The 19,073-nt window shown below is 57.0% G+C and overlaps 1 protein-coding gene across 6 annotated transcripts in view; it reads left to right on the forward strand.

The window, feature by feature from the left end:
* PAK4 (p21 (RAC1) activated kinase 4) overlaps positions 1-19,073 on the forward strand; it is a 53,184-nt gene that overhangs the window by 25,261 nt on the left and 8,850 nt on the right. For 2 of the 6 annotated variants that reach the window (XM_054462644.2, XM_054462640.2), the window contains exons 2-3: positions 16,748-16,820; positions 18,044-18,269. In XM_054462644.2, coding sequence (XP_054318619.2) covers positions 18,066-18,269 — 204 coding nt within the window. In that variant the 5' untranslated portion in view covers positions 16,748-16,820; positions 18,044-18,065. Of the gene's footprint in view, positions 1-5,111; positions 5,313-16,747; positions 16,831-18,043; positions 18,270-19,073 lie in introns of those variants that run through there. The other 4 variants (XM_054462645.2, XM_054462639.2, XM_063658682.1 and 1 more) reach the window with 3 other exon arrangements.

Raw genomic sequence — 19,073 nt, forward strand, 5'->3', positions numbered from 1 at the left:
ATGAGAGCTGCACACAGTGAGTGTTGCTGCACCATTTATAAGAGCAAACGACAGGAAACCACCACTGTGGTCCCATGGGGACTGGCTCCAGACATCATAGTCCTTCCACATAGCTGCCAAAGCAGCAAGGCGCAGTGCTCTGCCAAGATCAAGGCGGGGAAAGATCACCAAGACACACATATATATGCAGCATGTCTGTGGTTTCAGTTACCCGTGACCAACCATGGCCCAAAAGTACATGGAAAATTCCAGAAATAACCAATTCATATATTTATTTATTTTTTTGAGATGGACTCTCACTCTGTCACCCAGGCTGGAGTTCAGTGGCACCGTCTCAGTTCACTGCAACCACCGCCTCCTGGTTTCAAGCGATTCTGCCACCTCAGCCTCCCGAGTAGCTGGGATTACAGGCGTGCACCACCACGCCTGGGGGTTTCACCATGTTGGCCAGGCTGGTCTCAAACTCCTGACCTCAAGGAATCTGCCCAAAGTGCTGGGATTACAGGCATGAGCCACTGCGCCGGCCCAACAGCTCATACATTTTAAATTGTGGACCATGCTGAGTTATTGTGATTTTTTTTTTTTTTTTTTTTTTTTTTGTAGAGACGAGGTCTGCCTGTATTGCTCAGCTGGTCTTGAACTCCTGGGCTGAAACGATCCTCCTGCTTCAGCTTCCCAAAATGCTGAGATTACAGGCAGGAGCCACCGCACAGCCTTGTGATGAAACCTTGAGGCATCCTACTCTGTCCCGCCCAGGACAGGAATCACCTTTCTTACCCCACATATCCATGGTGTATGTGCTACCCATCTGTGGCTACTCAGTAGCTTTCTCGGTTCTCACATCTGCTGTTGTGGTATCACAGTGCTTATGTTCAGGTAGCCCTTATTTCACTTAACATTGTCCCCAAAGTGCAAGAGTAGCAATGCTGGCAATTTGGGTATGCCAAAGAGAAGCCGTAAAGTGCTTCCTTTAAGTGAAAAAGGGGGAAGTATTGAACCTAATAAGGAAAAGAAAAAAAATTGTATGCTAAGGTTACTAAGCTTTACAGTAAGAATGAACCTTCCATCCATGAAACTGTGAAGAAGGGAAAGAATTTGTGCTAGGTTTACTGTCACACCTCAGACTGCGAAAGTTACAGCCACAGGGCATAAGTGCTTGGTTAAGATGGAAAAGGCATTACATTTCGGGGGTGGAAGACAGGAACAGAAACGTGTTCCAACTGATGGCAATCGAGTTCAATGTTATCCACAGTTTCAGGCATCCATTGGGGGTCTTGGAACATAACGCCCCGCAGGTAAGGGGAACTACTGTATATATAGTTGGGCCTCGGTATCATGGGCCTTCAGGATCACGGGTTCTGCACCCACACATTCAACCAACCAAGGACTGAAAATTTACTATGGAGGGCCACCTTTTCCATCCGCGGTTATGGAGGACTGACTGAGGGACGTGAGCATCCCTGGATGTAGTCCCCCCTGCGGGGGTTCTGGAGCCAATCTCCCTCAGCTACCAAGGGAGAATTGTATAAATATATAAATTTTTTTCTTTCAAATCATAATTATAAATTGTTAGGATACACAGTGAAAATTGCATAAAACATAAATGTATAGCAAAACCAATTACTATAAGGGAAAAAATCTATGTAGCCATCCCTCCAGGTGAAGAAACAGATGGTGCCAGCCTCCCCCAAACCCCAAAAGCTCCCAGTCTCTCCCTTTCCCCAGAAGCATCCACTCTTTTTAATTTTAATTTTTTTTTGAGACAGAGTCTCACTCCATCACCCAGGCTGAAGTGCAGTGGCACAATCTCGGCTTACTGCAACCTCCAGCCTCTGGGTTCAAGCAATTCTCGTACCTAAGCCTCCCGAGTAGCTGGAATTACAGGCATGTGCCACCACACCCAGCTAATTTTTGTGTTTTGTTGTTGTTTTATTTTTTTGAAACAGAGTCTCACTCTGTCACCCAGGCTGGAGTGCAGTGGCACCGTCTCGGCTGACTGCAACCTTCGCCTCCGAGGTTCAAGTGATTCTCCTGCCTCAGCCTCCCAAGTAGCTGGGATTACAGGCGCCCACCGCCACGCCCCGCCAATTTTTATATTTTTAGTAGAGACAGGGCTTCACCATGTTGGTCAGGCTGGTCTTGATCTCCTGACCTCAGGCGATCCGCTCGCCTTGGCCTCTCAAAGTGCAGGGATTACAGGTGTGAACCACCCCACCTGGCCTTAATTTTAATTCTTTAAAAATGTAGAGATGGGGTTTCACAATGTTGGCCAGGCTGGTCTCAAACTCCTGGCCTTAAGTAATCCTCCCGCCTCGGCCTCCCAAAGTGCTGGGATTACAGGCATGAGCCACCACACCCAGTCCAACTCTCCTAACTTTTGAGGCCATCATATGCTTGCTTTTCTCTCTGTTTGCCACCTCTGTATGCAGGCTGAAGCAGTTTCCTTTTGCCTGGTTTTGAACCTTAAAGTCCGAGGATGGAGTATTGTTTGATGTTTTTGCCTCTTCTGTGCGGCCTCTTCTTTGATGCTCATCCACATGTAGCTGTAGTCATTCATTCATTCTCCCTATCACGTGCGGTGCCATCGAGCCTTCATTCGCCACCTCCTGGGGATGAGCATTTGTCTTCTTTCTAGTCTCTTGTCATGCGTGCTCCCTGCCCCATGGGCCTGCGTTATGCTGGAGTGTGTACCCAGGAGAGCTCTTGCTAGGTCAAGCGTGTGTCCCTGCTTCCGCTGGATGCTGTTAAGCTCCTGCCAAATGCCAGCAGCGTGGGAGAGCCACGGAATGTTTTCGAAAAGAGCAAAGTACAGAATATTGTGTGTCGTGTGGCTGCCATTTCTGTTGTTCTTTAAAAAGCAGGTAATCGTGTGTACCCATACACACAGGTAGGATCTCTCAGAAAGAAAAAAAAAAAACCCGAAAGTCTAGTAGGGGTTGCCTCCAGGGCCGAGCGGGCCTGGGTGGAAGGAGGACATCCTGTCACAGTTCACCCTTTGGTGCCTTTTGGCTTTTGAACCGTGTGCCTGTATTACAAAGACAGAGAGAAGGAAAAGAAGGAAAAGGGGTAGATGAGTGTAAATGTGGTAAGGTGAGAATCACTGAGAATCGCCCAGTGCAGCTCCCTCTCCCCAGGGGACCTCATTTCCTGCGGCTGTCCAGAGCTGTCCAATCCCCACCCACTCCCCGCCAGAGCCCAAACCTGCCCGTCTGGTTTGCAGAGCTGCCCCACCTGGCTCCTCTCCGGGTGGTTACTCGACAGATGCCCCACCCCCCACCCCATGGGGAGGCAGTGGCCTGAGATCTGGTACTTCTGGGATCCCCTAGACCTGCCCTGCTGTGGTCCAGAGCCTGGCCCAGCCCCTCCTTGACTTCCTCCTCACTGTGACAGGGGGCGGACAGAGGTGGAGATGGGAGTTCCAGACCCTGAGAGCAAGCACTGGCCTCCCAGCCCACATTCTGTGTGTGGAGATAACATCTGCCCTCGAGGAGTTGGCTGCGGGGGCAGGGGTGTGCCAGAGCAGGGCAGTGGGGAGGACCCAGGCACCTCTGTCTGCCGTGTGCCGGGGCACTTGCTCACTGTTGTTCCTGGATTCACCATGGCCTGGGCACCCATTCTGGGCCCGGGCACCCAGCAGCCTTGGTCCCTACCGCCTACCGGACTGGAGTCCCTGGTGGAGCCCCTCTAGGATGTCAGCTCCCCTGGGCAGGAAGTTTTGTGGAGTTTGTTCAGTGCTGAATTCTCAGGGCCTCCCACAGGCATGCCTGGTATGTGCCTGGAGCTCAGTGAATGAATGAGAGGCGGGCAGGCTGTAGACAGCGACAGCCTGGGTGCTCAGGGCTGGCATGGGGAGGTGCAGGGCAGAGTGCGCAGGGCTGGAGCCCGGAGGATACCTGACCCAGCCTGGGGTGGCAGGGAGGGCTTCGTGGAGGAGCAGGTGTCTCAGGTGGGGCCAGAGGGTGAGAAGGGATGAACCAAGTAGCCCTCCGGAGGCCTCGAGGGGAACAGACAGTGTTCACAGGAGAAACAGTTACACCTGCGAGCTCTGCCTCGGGCCAGCCTTTGCACTGGAGGTGGGATTTGAAGGCGAGGGAGGGGTGCTGCGGAGCATCTTTTTCTTCTGTTCCTGAATGGGGGTTCTGATCATGTCAGCCTCATGTTTGGAGCAGCTGGTTAAGGGCACAGACACCGGGACAGACACCCAGCCTGGGAGTCCCAGCACCTGACCTCCCCTCGGGCATCAAGTCACTCCGCCTCTCTGGGCCTCAGTTTCCTCCATGATGAAAGGGGCCTGCTGAAGGACCTGTCCCATTTAGGGCAACAGTGAGGCAAAGCCCCGGAGCCCACGCCTGTGCCAAGAGCAGGGCCTGGCCCAGAATAAGGCCTTGTCACGTTGAGCTGCCTATTTTCAGCAGGGTTAGTTTCATCCTGGTGAGGCGGCGCCAGCATAGCGTTCCACCTCCCGGCCTCCTCTCCCTCCTCCCTTTCCTGCCATCCACACCTCCCAGCCCTATTCTCACACCTCGGGATGGCGATATGGGGGCTTCACCGTGGTCTCCCCTGACCTCGCCCCTCCCCCAGTCAGGCCAAGTCTCAGATTCCTCCTCATGGGTGAGGAGGGCAGAGTGGCCCCTTTCCTCTAGCCCATGCTGAGCACTTGCTAGAATTCCAGCCTTGGTCGGGGTGGAGGAGAAGCAAGTTCCAGCTCTCCAGTTCTGCCACCATATCAGAGAGCCCACTCACCCCTCTCCCCGGGGCTCTGTCCTGCACCTAGTGGCCCCTGTCACTCCCCAGCTGCCCCCACGTACATACCCCGGTCCCTTGTTTCAAACCTGGCTGTCCCTTAGCCACCTGGCCAGCTGCTTGCAGGCACTCAGCCTTGCTGTGTAGTCACCCACTCCAGCCCCTGGCACCTAGCCTGGCATAGGGGGGCGAGGCGGGGTGTGCCTGTTGGTGGGAGGCTGACCCTGCTGAAGCAAAGGCTGTGGTTGGGGTCCCCGCCCAGCCCTGCCCTCTGTCCAGGCAGCTATGGGCCACGTGGCCCAGGCCCACCCACCCCAGCTCCAGGCTCAGCCCCGCCTCCCTCCCGCCCTCCGTGGGTGGAAGCCACAGCCGAGGCTCAACTCCTGGCCGCGTCACCACCGCTGCCCTGGAGGCTGGAGCATAGAGCTCAGGCAGCCCTCCTTGGTGGGTGCCCACGTCGAGGGCCTGGGGAGCCCTGGATCTACTCTGCTTTCCCAGCTGGAAGCCTGTCTGTCCACAGGCCCGCCCCATTGAGGGTGGCCCAGGAAGTGGGAAAGAGCGTGATAGAGGTGAGCTGGCCAGGCCTCAGAAGGGAGGGGAGAGGGGGGCGCTAGACTGGCTGCTGGGGAAGGAGGGCCTGCCCCTGGCCAGTGGAGCCAGTGTGAGCATGTGCGAAGGCCGCACCTTTCTTGGGGTTGGGGCGGGGTCACCGTGTTTCCATGTGTGCGAGATGGCAGGTGCCTGTCTGCTGGGGACTTGCAGGCATCTGAGCATAGGTCCCTGAGCCTCTCCGTGGGAGCACGCTCCTGGGGTCTGGCTTGCATGGGGGCAGAAGTTTCCCTGAGACTGTGCCTCACTCAGTCACTGTGGGTGACCCTGGAGTTGACTGGGTGTGCCTAGGTCCATGGAGGTCTCCTTGCCTACTGTGTGTGGTTTTGGGGTTGGGGGGGCCTCCTAGTGTAGCTTTGTATCTTGGGGGTTATTCCTAGGTGCGTGTGTGTCCTGGGGTGCGGCGCGGCTTTCCCTCGAAGTCATGGGGTGTCTGCGGCATTGTGTGTGTACACACGTGTCCCTGTGTTTCTATGTGTGGATCTCTTTGGGAGTCTCTGCATCTCTGGGTGCACAAGTCTTTGCAGTGTGTATGAAAGGGTCCCAGTCCATGGTCCCTCCATGGCTCTTCTGGGGCCCACGTGCAGGCTGGCTGAGCCGCGGCTTTCCCATTTGCTGCGCGTGTACTCTGAGCCAAGCTGGCTTTAAGAGCCGCTCCCCCACCTTCTCCCACTGAAGCCTCAGAAGCTCCCTCTGGGGCACGCTGTGCTGGTGCCCCATATTCTAGAGACAGGAACGGAGGCTCTTGGTAATGTCCTTTTCCCCTGCCCCGCGGCAAGCAAGGCACTGACCCCTGGCCACCAGCCTCCTGAGCCCACGCTCCTGTACGGGCCGCCGCTGGGTGCTCGGGATGTTGTAGGGTTGAGGGTGCATTGCTGCTGTTGCCGGCTAGCCGGGAAGTTTTTTTTTTTTTTCGCCTAAGATAAATATTGGAGAAGAATGGCCAGGGAGCTTTCCATGTGACCAGTGCGTGTGGCTGGAGGCCTGTGGTGTGTGGCTGGGTGTGTATCTGCATGTCTGTGTGATGGTCTTAGGACTCGGCTCTGTGTGGTGTCAGCTGCGGACGTCTTGCATGCTCTGGCATGTCCTCACATGCATCTGTGTCTAGGGCTCATGCATGTGTGTGAGTGTGCATGTGTGTGCATGTATGTGAGCATGTATTTGTGAGCGTGAGCATGCATGTGTGCGTATGTGTGCATGCGTGTGTGAGCGTGCGTGTGTGCATGTGTGTGAGCGTGTGTGACCATGCATGTGTGTACATGTTTATGAGTGTGCATGGGTGAGCATGCATGTGTGTGTGAGCGTGCGTGTGTGCATGTGTGTGCATGCCTGTGTGAACATGCGTGTGTGAGCATGCGTGTGTGTGTGCGCATGTGTGAGTGTGTGAGTGTGCATGTGTGTGCATGTGTGAGTGTGCGTGTGTGCATGTATGAGTGTGCATGTGTGCGCGTGTGTGTGTGCATGTGTGAGCATGCATGTGTTGCGGGATGGCTTCACTCGCTGCTGTGTGTTGGGTCTGTGAGGAGAGGCCATGGTTGCTGCCTAGTGTGTGTCTTGGCATCTGTGCGCAGCCTTGTGTGTTGCATGGCAGGGGAGGTAGACAGTGAGAGGGCTTGGGTGCTGGAGCCTGAGAGGGGCAGGGCCTCTTTCCTGCCACATCACCCCCTTCCCCCTGCCTAGCCTCAGGCAAGGAATAAATGACGTCTGCTCTGATTTCCCAGGCCGTATGGGCTCCCACACACTCTGTTGTGGTGTCCATCCCCACCCTGAGTATCTCTGGGGGGGTGAAGGGCACCAGCAGTGCCCTTTGTGTCTGTGCCCTTCTGTGCTGGGCCAGATTCGGGGCAGGAGGGCTTGGCCCTGGCATCACTGGGGGCTCTGAGCGCCAGCCTGGGCCTGGCTGGGTAAAGGAAGCACCATCTCTTCGTTGAGCCACACTCTCTGTGCCATACCTTACCTTGTGCTGGGCAAGCCTGGGGACACAGAGATGGCCCCAGGCCCTGCCCTCCTGGGTCTCCGAGTCCAGTGGGAGAGGCAGACCTGTTACCAGACAATAACAGCCCATCAGGCTCCTCCCTCCCAACCCTGGAGAAAGTAAGGCTAGCATATTTGCTCTGCAGAAGGGACCATGCCCGGCATCCTCTGTAGTGTATTTGTTCGTTCATTCATTCATCATTCAGCAGCAAGAATGGCAGTAATGATAACAGCAGTGAGCCTGCAGTGAGGCCCCACTCGGCACCAGTCACTGTTGTAAATGTTTTGTATGTGTCATCTTATTCGCTCGCCCAACATGCCCAGGAGGTAGGGACTATCACTACCCCCAGTTTGCAGATGAGGACACTGAGGTCCAGAGAGGTTGAGTCACTTGTCCAGAGGCACACAGCCTGGAGTAGTAGAGCCAGTATCTGGGACTGGGTAGTCGGCTCTTAACCACCAGTACAGGCCTGCTGAGCCCCTGTACTGCGCCAGACCTTTCCTGAGGACAAAGCAGTGGCCAGGAGAGACAGGGCCTATCCTCGTGGGGCTGCCCGTTCATTGCAGGAGACATACTAATTAAGGACCATACAGACAAAGGTGAAATTACAGCTGTGACAGATGCTGTCAAGGGGAAGGCACGGGACAAGCAGGGTTTTTTTTAGACAGAGTCTCACTCTGTCACCCAGGCTGGAGTGCAGTGGCGTGATCTTGACTCACTGCAACCTCTGCCCCCTGGGTTCAAGTAATTCTCGTGCATCAGCCTCCCAAGTAGCTGGGACTAGAGGCACATGCCACCACGCCCAGCTAATTTTTGTATTTTTTTAGTAGGGATGGGGTTTTGCCATGTTGGCCAGGCTGGTCTCGAACTCCTGACATCAGGTGATCCACCCACCTTGGCCTCCCAAAGTGCTGGGATTACAGGCATGAGCCACCGCGCCCGGCCATGGACCTGCAGTTTGAAGGAAGAGGAAGGGATAACAAGGTGAAGGTTGAGGGGGCAGGGGGCTCTTCAGGACCCAGGCTAAGGGCACAGTCCATGCAGAGGCCTGGTGGCGGGGACGGTGCTATACCTGGAGGAACGAAGGAGAGCAGGGCTGCCCCCTCCACCCTCCACAGACGCTGCTGAATCCAGGCCCCGCTTCCAAAGGCACCCCCCCACCGGATCTGTGTCTTTATGGGCTTTTATCCATTGTGGGGACTCATGGATTTCCAGAGGCACCCCCTATGTGAATTGGCTCTTGCCAGGATACCCTGCCACTTCCTGAGATTCCCAGCGTAGGCCACGTGGCTGGGTGGGCCCTCCTGCAGTGGGGAGGGCCTGGCCGTTCACAGTGGGGGTACCTTTTGTGGTGTTGGGACACACACCAGCTTACTTACGGAACAGCCAGATTCAGTCTCTGAAGACCCATTTTCTCCCCAGGCGTCAAGGTCAGACTTCCAGGGAGTGAGTGTACGAGGCCCAGGGACTTGTGTCTGTCTCGGCCCCATCCCCGTGCCCTGGGCCTCCTCAGGGATCAGACTCATTACTTTGCTAATGGCATCACCCACTTGTTCCACAGATATGTCTCGAGCACCTACTGTGTTCCAGCCACTGCTCTAGATGCCAGCAAGAACCAGACAGACAGACAGGTCCCTGCCCTCAGGGCACTGCCATTCCACTGGGGGCACCGCCAGTCAGTAGGTATAGGATGCCAGGGGGTGGTAAGTGCCACAGAGACATAAAAAGCGGGGTGCACATTTTGTTCAGGGGTCAGGCAGCCTCTCGGAGGAGGTTTTATTTGCACTAAGACCTGAATATCAAGAAAGGCTGAGCAGTGCAGTTCTGGCAGAGGGAAGATAGGTGCAGAGGCCCGGAGGCTGGAACAGCTGTGATGAGTCCAAGACATACACGGAGGCGGCCAGCGCGGCTGGAGAGAAGCGAGGGGAGGAGATGAGGTTTGCGAGGTTGGCAGGGCCCTCCCAGTCAGGGCCGTGTTGAATCAGTGTTTGAGCCAAAGTGGGAAGCCCCGTAGAACTGTGTGTGTGCATTTGTGTAATGTCTTCAGATTCCCTTCTAACCACGGTGGCTTTTCTGGTCTTGGTCTGGTCAGTGTCAGGGACATTGTTCCTTCCTGTTTTTGTCCCATAAACCTCCAAGGTCCTTTCTCTAGAGTGGAGGCCTTGGCTGGAGCCGGGACCACTGGGGAACAGGAGGCTGGGGGATGTTGACTTGCCTTCTCTGTGGGACAGAGTGGCTGCTTTTGTGACCTGGCACTGGATAGCCCTGGGCAGTGACTTCCCCTCTCTGGGCCTCAGTTTCCTGGTTTGGGGAACAGGAAGGAAGAGGACTCCCCACCCAGCACCCATAACTGTTTAGATGGCTCCGCGTGGCCTGGTCTGTGTGCCTGGCACAGCCTGGGCAAGTCCACAGCCACGAAGGGGACCCCTTGTGAGTCCACGCCCTGCTCTAGGCACTGAAATGCAGCCATCATGAACCAAAACGTGGTCCCTGTCCATATGAGCCACTGACTTAGCGAGGAAGATGGCCACAGACAGGCGAACAACTGTAATGTGCGAGGCAACGCTGAGGGCCCTGGAGGGGATGGACCTAGGCTGACTGCGCCAGGCTCCGCGCCAGGTGCTGGGGGTGCCACATGGAGCAAGACCAGGCCGAGCCCCTGCCTGTGAGCTCACGCTGCAGTCCTCGGCCAGTGCTGCCACCTCCACCTTTACAGCATGCCCAGAACCTGCTCATGCCGCCCCCTCTGCAGCCCCCACAAGGTCCTGTCCCCTTGATTTCCACTGGGCTATCACAGCCTCCTCCTCCCTGGTCCCCCTTTCCGTTCTGCCCCCACAGACTGTTCCCAGCCAGTGGGAGCCTGTGAACTCCTGAGTCAGGTGGTGGCCCTCCTGGGCTCAGAGACCCCTGCAACTCCGTCTCACTCGGGAAAGGACCAGGCCCTCCCTGCAGCCCCCTCGCCCACCCTGCTCCAGCTCCGCGGCCTCCTCACTGCCCTTGACCATATCAAGCAAATTCCCACCGCCCTGGCTGTTCCTTCCTCCTGGGCTGCCCTTCCTCCAGGGCCCTATATGGCTCCCTCTCCCCTCCTCAGGCAGGTCCCTGCTCACGTGTCCCCTTCTCAGCAAGGCCTGCCTGACCACTTTATTTTATAATTATTATTATTATTATTATTATTATTATTTTGAGATGGAGTCTCACACTCTGTCGCCCAGGCTGGAGTGCAATGGCGCAATCTTGACTCGCTGCAACTTCCACCTCCCAGGTTCAAGCGATTCTCCTGCTTCAGCCTCCCAAGTAGCTGGGACTACAGGCGCCTGCCACCACGCCAGGCTAATTTTTTGTATTTTTAGTGGAGATGGGATTTCACCATGTTGGCCAGGCTGGTCTCCAACTTCTCACCTCAAGTGATCTGCCTGTCTTGGCCTCCAAAAGTGCTGGGATTACAGGCATAAGCCACTGCGCCCAGCCTGTTATTCTTATTTTTGAGACAAGGTCTCACCCCGTCACCTAGGCTGGAGTGCAGTGGCCCGATCACTCACTGCAGCCTCGGCCTCCCAGGCTCAGGTGATTCTCCCGCCTCAGCCTCCTCAGTAGCTGGGACCACAGGTGCACACCACCACACCTGGCTAAATTTTTATTTATTTTTTATTTTTTGGGGTAGAGACAGGGTCTCACTAGGTTGCCCAAGCTGATCTTGAACTCCTGGGCTCAAGCAATCCTCCCTCCTTGGCCTCCCAAAGTGCTGGGATTACAGGCGTGAACCACTGTGCCCGGCCTTGACCACTTTATTGAGAATTCCAGCCTTCCCTCCCCCCACCTCCTTTCTGATTGCTGCGTTATTTTCTATGTCAGCATTTCTCACCCGACTTAGTAGATATTTTTCTGATTTATCTCATGCATTGACTGCCTCCTTCCTTCTAGAATGTGAGTGCTGCAAGGACAGGGATGTTTCTGACTGTTGGGTGCACTGCTATGGGCCCCAGGCCCAGCAGAGTCAGCCCTCGGTAGATATGGACGGGTGCATGGGTCGATGCGTGGGTGGGTGTGATCGGGTCACTTGTGGGTGGAGTAGGTGTTTGCTAAGGAAGACCCTGGGGATGTGTCAGTCCCAAACCTGAGGACTCCTTGGAGGAACGAGGCTCAGTGTGGGAGGCCTGAAGAGAGATGTGGATAGAGGAGGGTTGGGGGCCGTGAAGGATGGGGGCAAGAGCTGAGCCAAGGTTTGGAGGCAGGAACGGCGTGGGGGACTCGGGACAGCGAGGAGCCTGCTGTGCCGGGACGGGAAGCCAAACTCCTAGCGCCTCCACCATCAGAGCACATGCCCAGAAGGTAGAGGGTAAACTGAGGCAGGGAGGGGCCCTCCCAGAGCTGGTAGGTGAAGATTGTGGCAGGGTGGTGAGTGGGACCCAATGGTGGAAGGCCGAGTGCAGGCTGGAGGCAGTGAGCGGTCTGGGTCCCCTTCCTGATTCGAGTTTCGTTTTGGTGATGATGAAAGGATGCCTGTGGTCCTGGCCACCTCCCCTGCTCTGCCCCTGGGCCCCTGTGTTCCGGCTGGGCCAGCCCCCTCCCTTCCAGGGGCAGCAGCTTTGATCAGAGCCTGGAGGGGGCGGGGCAGGAGGTAAGGGTTTTTGCACGCATGCGTTTGCTCACACCGACAGCTTTGTTGCACGGTGGATCTTGCTTTTCCATTTGGGCCAGTTAACCTTGGGGGGAGAATAGGGGTGGTGGGACCCTTTTCCTCCCATAAAAGGTCAGAGGATGCAGGGGGTGACTGGAAAATCTGAAGTGTCTGCTAGGCCAGGTCAATGCTGCCTGTCCCACATGTTAAAGAATTCAAAATATTTTTTTAAAATTTGAAATAAACATTTTAGAGTAGGATACAAAATGCGCCTGCATTTTGGGGATCAAATACTGGACTTCAGAGGCATCTGTGCCCCAGCTGGGGCAGAAGGCTGCACCTTCCTGCTGCTCTGGGACTACTGCCCCCAAGTCCCAGCTGCTTATCTGAAAGATTTCCTGGGTGCTGCTGGGCCTTGTCCGAGGCCTCTGAGCAGGGGAATAGTGCAGTGGACAGGGACGATCATTCCACGGAGTCCCTACCATGTGCTGCCCTGGGCTACGAGGGGGCAAGACAGAGGACGACAGTCCCTGCCCTGTGAAGCTCACACATTCTAGGGGAGAGGCAGATGCTAAAGAATTACACACATGGCTGGGCCCGGTGGCTCACGCCTGTAATCCCAACACTTTGGGAGGCTGAGGCAGGTGGATCACCTGAGGTGAGGAGTTCAAGACCAGCCTGGCCAACATGGTGAAACCCCGTCTCTACTAAGAATACAAAAATTAGCCGGGCGTGGTGGTGGACGCCTGTAATCTCAGCTTCTTGGGAGGCTGAGGCAGGAGAAGCACATGAACCCACTAGGCGGAGGTTGCAGTGAGCCGGGATCATGCCATTGCACTCCAGCCTGGGCAACAAGAGTGAAACTCTCTCAAAAAAAGAAAAAAAAGAATTACACACACACACACGCCATATATGTGGTAAGAGCCCTGAGGAAAGATAAAGCAGAGACGGGCGTAGAGGGTGACAGGACAGGAGCAGGGCTTGTGAGCACAGGCGGGCCTGGGAAGTCAGGGGAGGTGGGAGATCAGTCAGAGGAGAGTTCCAGGTGGGGCACTCGCCCGTGCAAAGGCCCTGAGGTGGAACCATGTCTGGGATTTGAGGAACAGCAGGGGGACCTGTGTGGCCAGGGCACAGTGAGTACAGGGGTGCTTGGGAGGAGAGGAGGGCAGCGTGGTGTTGGGCGCATCCTGTGGGGACTCTCAGGCCACGAAGAGGCATTTTGGGGGCCAGCAAAGGGTTTAAGGCTGTGGTCTCTGGAGTGGGCAGGACTCTGGCTTCCAGGCCCAGCTCTGCTTGGTGAGCTTAGTGAGAGATTTGACCTTTGTGAGTCTCTGTTTCCACAGCTGCAAAATGGGGCTCAGAATGGCCACTCCACCGCGTTTGAGGGCGCCTGTGAGCTCAGCGTCAGTGTCTGCTCTGGGCCATGAGTCCTTTGTGGTGGTGGCGATGGTGGTGGGAGTACCGAGCTGAGCCTCAGTCCACATTTGGTGGGAGGGATTGGTTTTAAGCATCTTTCCTGCTGCACAGGCCCGTGGGAAAGGCTGGTGAACAGCCATTGGGGAGGTGGGGGCCCCGGGGCCCACTTTGTGCTTCCTCCCACTATCGTGGGGTCCAGGACAGGCCACACAGGAGAGAGGGCCCCCCACTCAGCAGAGACTAGGCCAGGAGAGGAAATGCAAGGTCTGGTGTAGACAGAAATAATGGGGAGGGAGGGAGGGAGGGAGCGGGGAGGCCAGGACCAGCCTTGAGAGGCTGATGATGATGATGATGATAATAATAATAATAAGAAGAAGAAGAAGAAGAAGAAGAAGGCCGGGCTCGGTGGCTCATGCTTGTAATCCCAGCACTTTGGGAGGCCGAGGTGGGTGGATCATGAGGTCAGGAGATCGAGACCATCCTGCCTAACACAGTGAAACCCTGTCTCTACTAAAAATAAAAAAAAATAAAAAAAATTACCCGGGCGTGGTGGTGGGCACCTGTAGTCCCAGCTACTCCGGAGGCTGAGGCAGGAGAATGGCGTGAACCCGGAAGGCGGAGGTTGCAGTGGGCTGAGATTGCACCACTGCACTCCAGCCTGGGCAACAGAGCAAGACTCCGTCTCAAAATAAATAAATAAATAAACAAAAATAAATAAATAAATAAATAAATAATAGACAAAACCAACAGCGTCAGCTCAGCCCTCCAGGGCAGCGGGACAGGCAGGTAAGAGCCCAGCCTTCAGTGCCTTCCACACACAACCACCCAGGTTCAAATCCTGGCTGCTTCTCCTGTCCATGACCTGGACAAGGGCCTTCCCTTCTCTGGGCCTCAGTTTCCCCATTTGTGAATTGGGATGAGGATGCTTGTAAGGATGGAACGGGATTAGACGCACAGCAGGGCCGGAACCCGTGAATCTCTGCAGACAGGCCTGGAGTCTGGTGTCCACTCTCCCACCCTAGCTGGGTCACCTGGGTTAATGAGGTCCCCCTCTGTGCCTTGTTTTCCCTGTCTGTAAGCCGGGGCTCATAATGGCCCCTCCCTCCAGGGTCATATGTGGGACTCCGGGTAAAGTGCCTGGAAGAGGGCTGGTACACAGTAGGTACTCAGTAAGTGCTGGCTGCTATTGGAATGGTGACTGGCACTTACTGAGCACTTACTGTGTGTGATTTGCCTTGGCTCTGATCCCAACTGCTGTCTCTGGGCCAGGCCCTCTGTGCCCTGTGTTCTGCGTAATTCCTTATAAAAACTCCAGGAAGGCCAGGCGCGGGGGCTCACGCCTGTAATCCTAGCACTTTGGGAGGCCAAGGCAGGCAGATCACTAGAGGTCAGGAGTTCGAGACCAGCCTGGCCAACATGGTGAAACCCCATCTCTACTAAAAATACAAAAATTAGCTGGGCGTGGTGGCAGGCGCCTGTAATCCCAGCTACTTGGGAGGCTGAGGCAGGAGAATTGCTTGAAGCCGGGAGGCGGAGGTTGCAGTGAGCCGAGATTACACCACTGCACTCCAGCCTGGGCGACAGAGCGAGACTCCATTTAAAAAAAAAAAAAAAATTAATAAATAAATACTCCAGGAAGCAGCTACTATTATCACTGTCTTTGAACAGAGGAGGAAACTGAGGCATAGCATGGCCGAGTTGCTCACCCAGGGCCACATATTGAGGTCCCCAGGTTGGGTTAGAGCCCCAGTTCACAGACACAGAAAGTGAGGTCACACAGGGCCGGTTGTAGCAGCCCTGCTGGGGTTTGGAGCCCTAGGCAGCCTGACTGTCAAGCTTGGAGCTGGCCTGGGAGCCCAGCCCCCACCCTTCCCTCCCTGCACCTGGGCAAGCCCAGCCTTTCCGCCTAGCTCTTCTCCCTCTTCCCAGGCCTGGCACGGCCTCTGTGGCCCCCACGAGGTCAGGAGCTTCTCTGTTGGGAAGGGAGCGCCTGCTGGGGAAGCCGGCAGGGCTTGGAGCTGCACAGGACGGCCCAGGGTGGGGTCGCTGCCTGGTCATTATAAACATGTTCAGTTCCTCTGTTTGTCCTGCCCTCTGTGCAGTGCCCAGAGGGAAGGGGTGGCCCCAGGCAAATATCCGGAGGCGTGCCCCTTGCCCCCTTCCCTTGGGGGTTTATGGCTGGGAGGGCAGGAGGCCAGGCTTCGGAGGACATCCCCCAGACCCTGTGTTGCCAGCTGGGTCGGCCGCCCGCCCTCCAGGGTGTTCCTGCCCTGTCCCCAGGTGTCCCCCACCTCAGGGTCTGCCCCACTCTCCGCCCTCTAGGCTTAGTGAGGGATCACATGGCTGATCCTCTTCCCGTGGCTGTGGGAACTGTCTAGTGCCCCGCAGTGGGGAAGGAGCAGGATGGGCGGGGCGACAGGTTCACGATGAAGAGGCCTGGGTTGGGCATGGGGCCAAAGGGGGTGGAGGGACATCTGGGAGGACTGAGAGGCCGGAGGACATGGGACACAGATCTGGAGTGACAGCAGGCAGAATGGGCAGATGGGGACTGTTGGGGTATGTGGATGACCCTAGGAGCTGGGCCTAGAAAGCCACGAGAGAGTAGGTCAGGGCCACCAGGGGTGGGCCGGGCTGGAAGGCAGCACTCAGGGCGCCGGCATTGGGCTCAGAGAAGGGGCTGGGCAGAGACAGAGGAGGCCCCCCGTCCGCCCTCCATCCTGGGGCCCAGGGCAAGCAGGGAAACTGGGCCAACCCTGGGAGCCCTGGCCAGGCCCGGCTCTGACCACCCGCTGGCCTCTTGGGACCAGTTGAGACAGGTTGGCTGCTGGGCCCCCACCCGCTTCCCACAGGGCTCCCGCTGCCAAACCGGTTCCCCTGGCTGGCTCCCATCGATGGTCCTAGCTCTGGGCCAGGGCCTCACCTTTCCCAGCTGCTCCCAGGAAGGCAGCCTGAGCCGGGAGGAGAAGTAGGTGTGGAGGGGCCACGTGCATCTGCACGTCCTCTGTCCTCTCACTAGGGCCACAGGACTTGCTGTGCCACGCGCTGTGCCAGGCGCGGGGGAGCCAGCTGGGAGCAAGACAGAACAGAAACTCCACCTGCGTGTCCCCTCGTCCTCTGGTCTCAACTCTTCCCCTCTTCCGGGAAGCCTTCCTGCTGCCCACCCCGCGTCCCTCCAGACTGGGTCCCGTGCTCCCGTCCCCCAGCCCTGACCACCCTGGGCTGCTGCTGCATGGGGACAGGTCTGTCTGCCCCACACGAACTTCCCATGAGGTCAGAGGTTGTCTGAGTCACTGCAGTGGCCACAGAGGAGGCCCATTGCTGAGTTATTCCTAAATGAATGAATGAATGAGTGAGTGAACGGATGCATTCCTCTCGTTTTACAGATGAGCAACCCGAAGCCCCTGGAGGAGTGGTCACCTGCCTGAGGGCACTTCTGTCCCACCAGCATCAGACCAGGTGTGTGCAGGTGTGTGCGACTCCAGGGCCCAGGCCCGGGACAGCTGGGGTGGGGCCTTCGTGGGGAGCAGGACCTGGGCCCCTCCTCCCACAGGCACTGTGGGAGCCACTCCAGCCATCACAGTGGTCCCCACTGATAGGCCCCCCGTATTTGCCAAGCCCTGCACCAAGCTCTTTGCTCCCAGTCACCCATTACCCCTCGCAGCAGCCCTATGGGGGTTCATCCACAGCACAAAGAGGTTGTCACCTGCCCAAGGTCACGGCAGCATGTGATGGAGAGTCGAACTCTGGCCTCTTGGCTCCGCCTCCCATCTTTCTCCAGGTTCTCTATGGGATGTCGCCATCAGCATGTCTCTCCCTCAGCCCCTTTGTTTTTTAAAGTGGCTTTGGTCGAGCATTTGCTCTGTGCTTGGTACTGTGTCAAGGGCCTGACTGAAGACCACAGATCCTAAAGATAGGGGAGTGTGGCGGCAAGGCTGCCTGGGGTGCCCTCTTAAGCCAGGGGATCAGTAACCCTGTGCTGAGTCAATATCCAAAGGTGTGTGCGTCCCCAGCCCAGACTCATGGCTGGACCAGTGGCAGTAGCCAGGCCATCAGTGACCATCCATTGAGTACACACCATGTACCAGGCATAGCAGGGGATGTCGGGAAGCGGGGCAGATGAGACCCAGCCAGAATGTGGCACTGACATTCTAGCGGTGCGGTGTGGATGCTGCACTCATGAACCTAAGAAGGAACAACAAACAGGATTTCCATGAGTTCCGGGCCGTGACTGATACAGAGTGGGGACGGCGGGACACGGGGCTGTTTGCCTTGGGGTGGTCAGGAAAGGAGTCACTGCTGCTCTGAGAACTGAAGGAGGGGACGGGGAGCCCTGTGCAGACACTGGGAAGCAAGCTCCTGGCAGAGGGGCCAGCCCGTGCAAAGGCCCTGAGGTCTCCAGGGGGTGAGAACAGAGAGGTGATGGGGCCTTGTGGGCCCGCAGGAGACAGAGCAGCAGGAAAGTTCTGAGCAGAGGGACATGACTGCTCGGGTGCTCACGGGTACCCTCTGGCTGTGTGTGCCACACAGATGGGGGCAGGGGGTGAGCAGGGAGACCCGGAAGGAGGCTGCTGCCTCCTGTTGGTCTCGGTGTAAGATGAGGATGGAAGGGACAGGGCAGGGGCAGAGGAGGAAGAGACACATGCAGGCTCTCACTCAGCCACCGTGATTCCCTCCCGCAGGCCACACCGAGCCCCCGGCACCATGTTTGGGAAAAGGAAGAAGCGGGTGGAGATCTCCGCGCCATCCAACTTCGAGCACCGCGTGCACACGGGCTTCGACCAGCACGAGCAGAAGTTCACGGGGCTGCCCCGCCAGTGGCAGAGCCTGATCGAGGAGTCGGCTCGCCGGCCCAAGCCCCTCGTCGACCCCGCCTGCATCACCTCCATCCAGCCCGGGGCCCCCAAGGTATGCGGCACCCACCACCACCTCCCCCAGCCCACCCCAACCCCCAAGTGGCCCTGGCCCTCAACCCCACACTCGACCCTGTGACCGACACCTCCCTGACATGGAAACAGAGACACACCCCGGCCTTCCACCCTGATCCTGGGTCCAATGCTGGCCTTTCACCCTTCACCCACTGGCTCCAAGTTCTGAGAACCCATGCCACCCCAACCTGAGCCCCCCATGGCCCATCTGACAGCCCCCACACCAGCCTCCAAGCTCTGCTGTCTCCTGGAGACTCATGCCCCTGGGGCCATGCTGCTGTACCCTGGACCACACTCCCATCCCACCCTTGAGTCTTTCCAGAGCTCCTGGCAGTGGGAGACAGACCCATTCCCAGAGGGTGACAGCCCCAAGTGGTCAGGGCTTGGGTGGGGGAGCCGGGAGGAGGCACCTGACCCAGACAAGGGGTCCAGGCAAGCTTCTGGGAGGAGGGGACACCAAGGCAGAGCCCAGGGCTGAGGGAGGAGGAGGAGGAATTCCAGCAGACGCTGGGGAAGCTGGGCTTTAGTGGAGAAAATCACTCCTGTGAAACACTGGGGGTTTTTGGTTTGGGTTTTGTTTTTTTTTTTTTTTTTCCTGCCATCTAGAGCCAAATGGCAAGGTTGGGATTTGAACCAATTTCTGTTTCCAAGGCCCATGCTCTTAACCCCTCTCCTGCCTCCATGTGAAATCATAAGAGTTGTGGAGCCGGTGTCTGGGTGTGGCCTGGCATGAGGCTGGCCTGGTCTGAGCCCATGCTGGGCCTCGGAAGCCAGCCTTGGAGCC

Source organism: Pongo pygmaeus, chromosome 20 (genome assembly GCF_028885625.2).
Source record: "Pongo pygmaeus isolate AG05252 chromosome 20, NHGRI_mPonPyg2-v2.0_pri, whole genome shotgun sequence".
In the NCBI taxonomy this organism is placed as follows: Eukaryota; Metazoa; Chordata; class Mammalia; order Primates; family Hominidae; genus Pongo; species Pongo pygmaeus.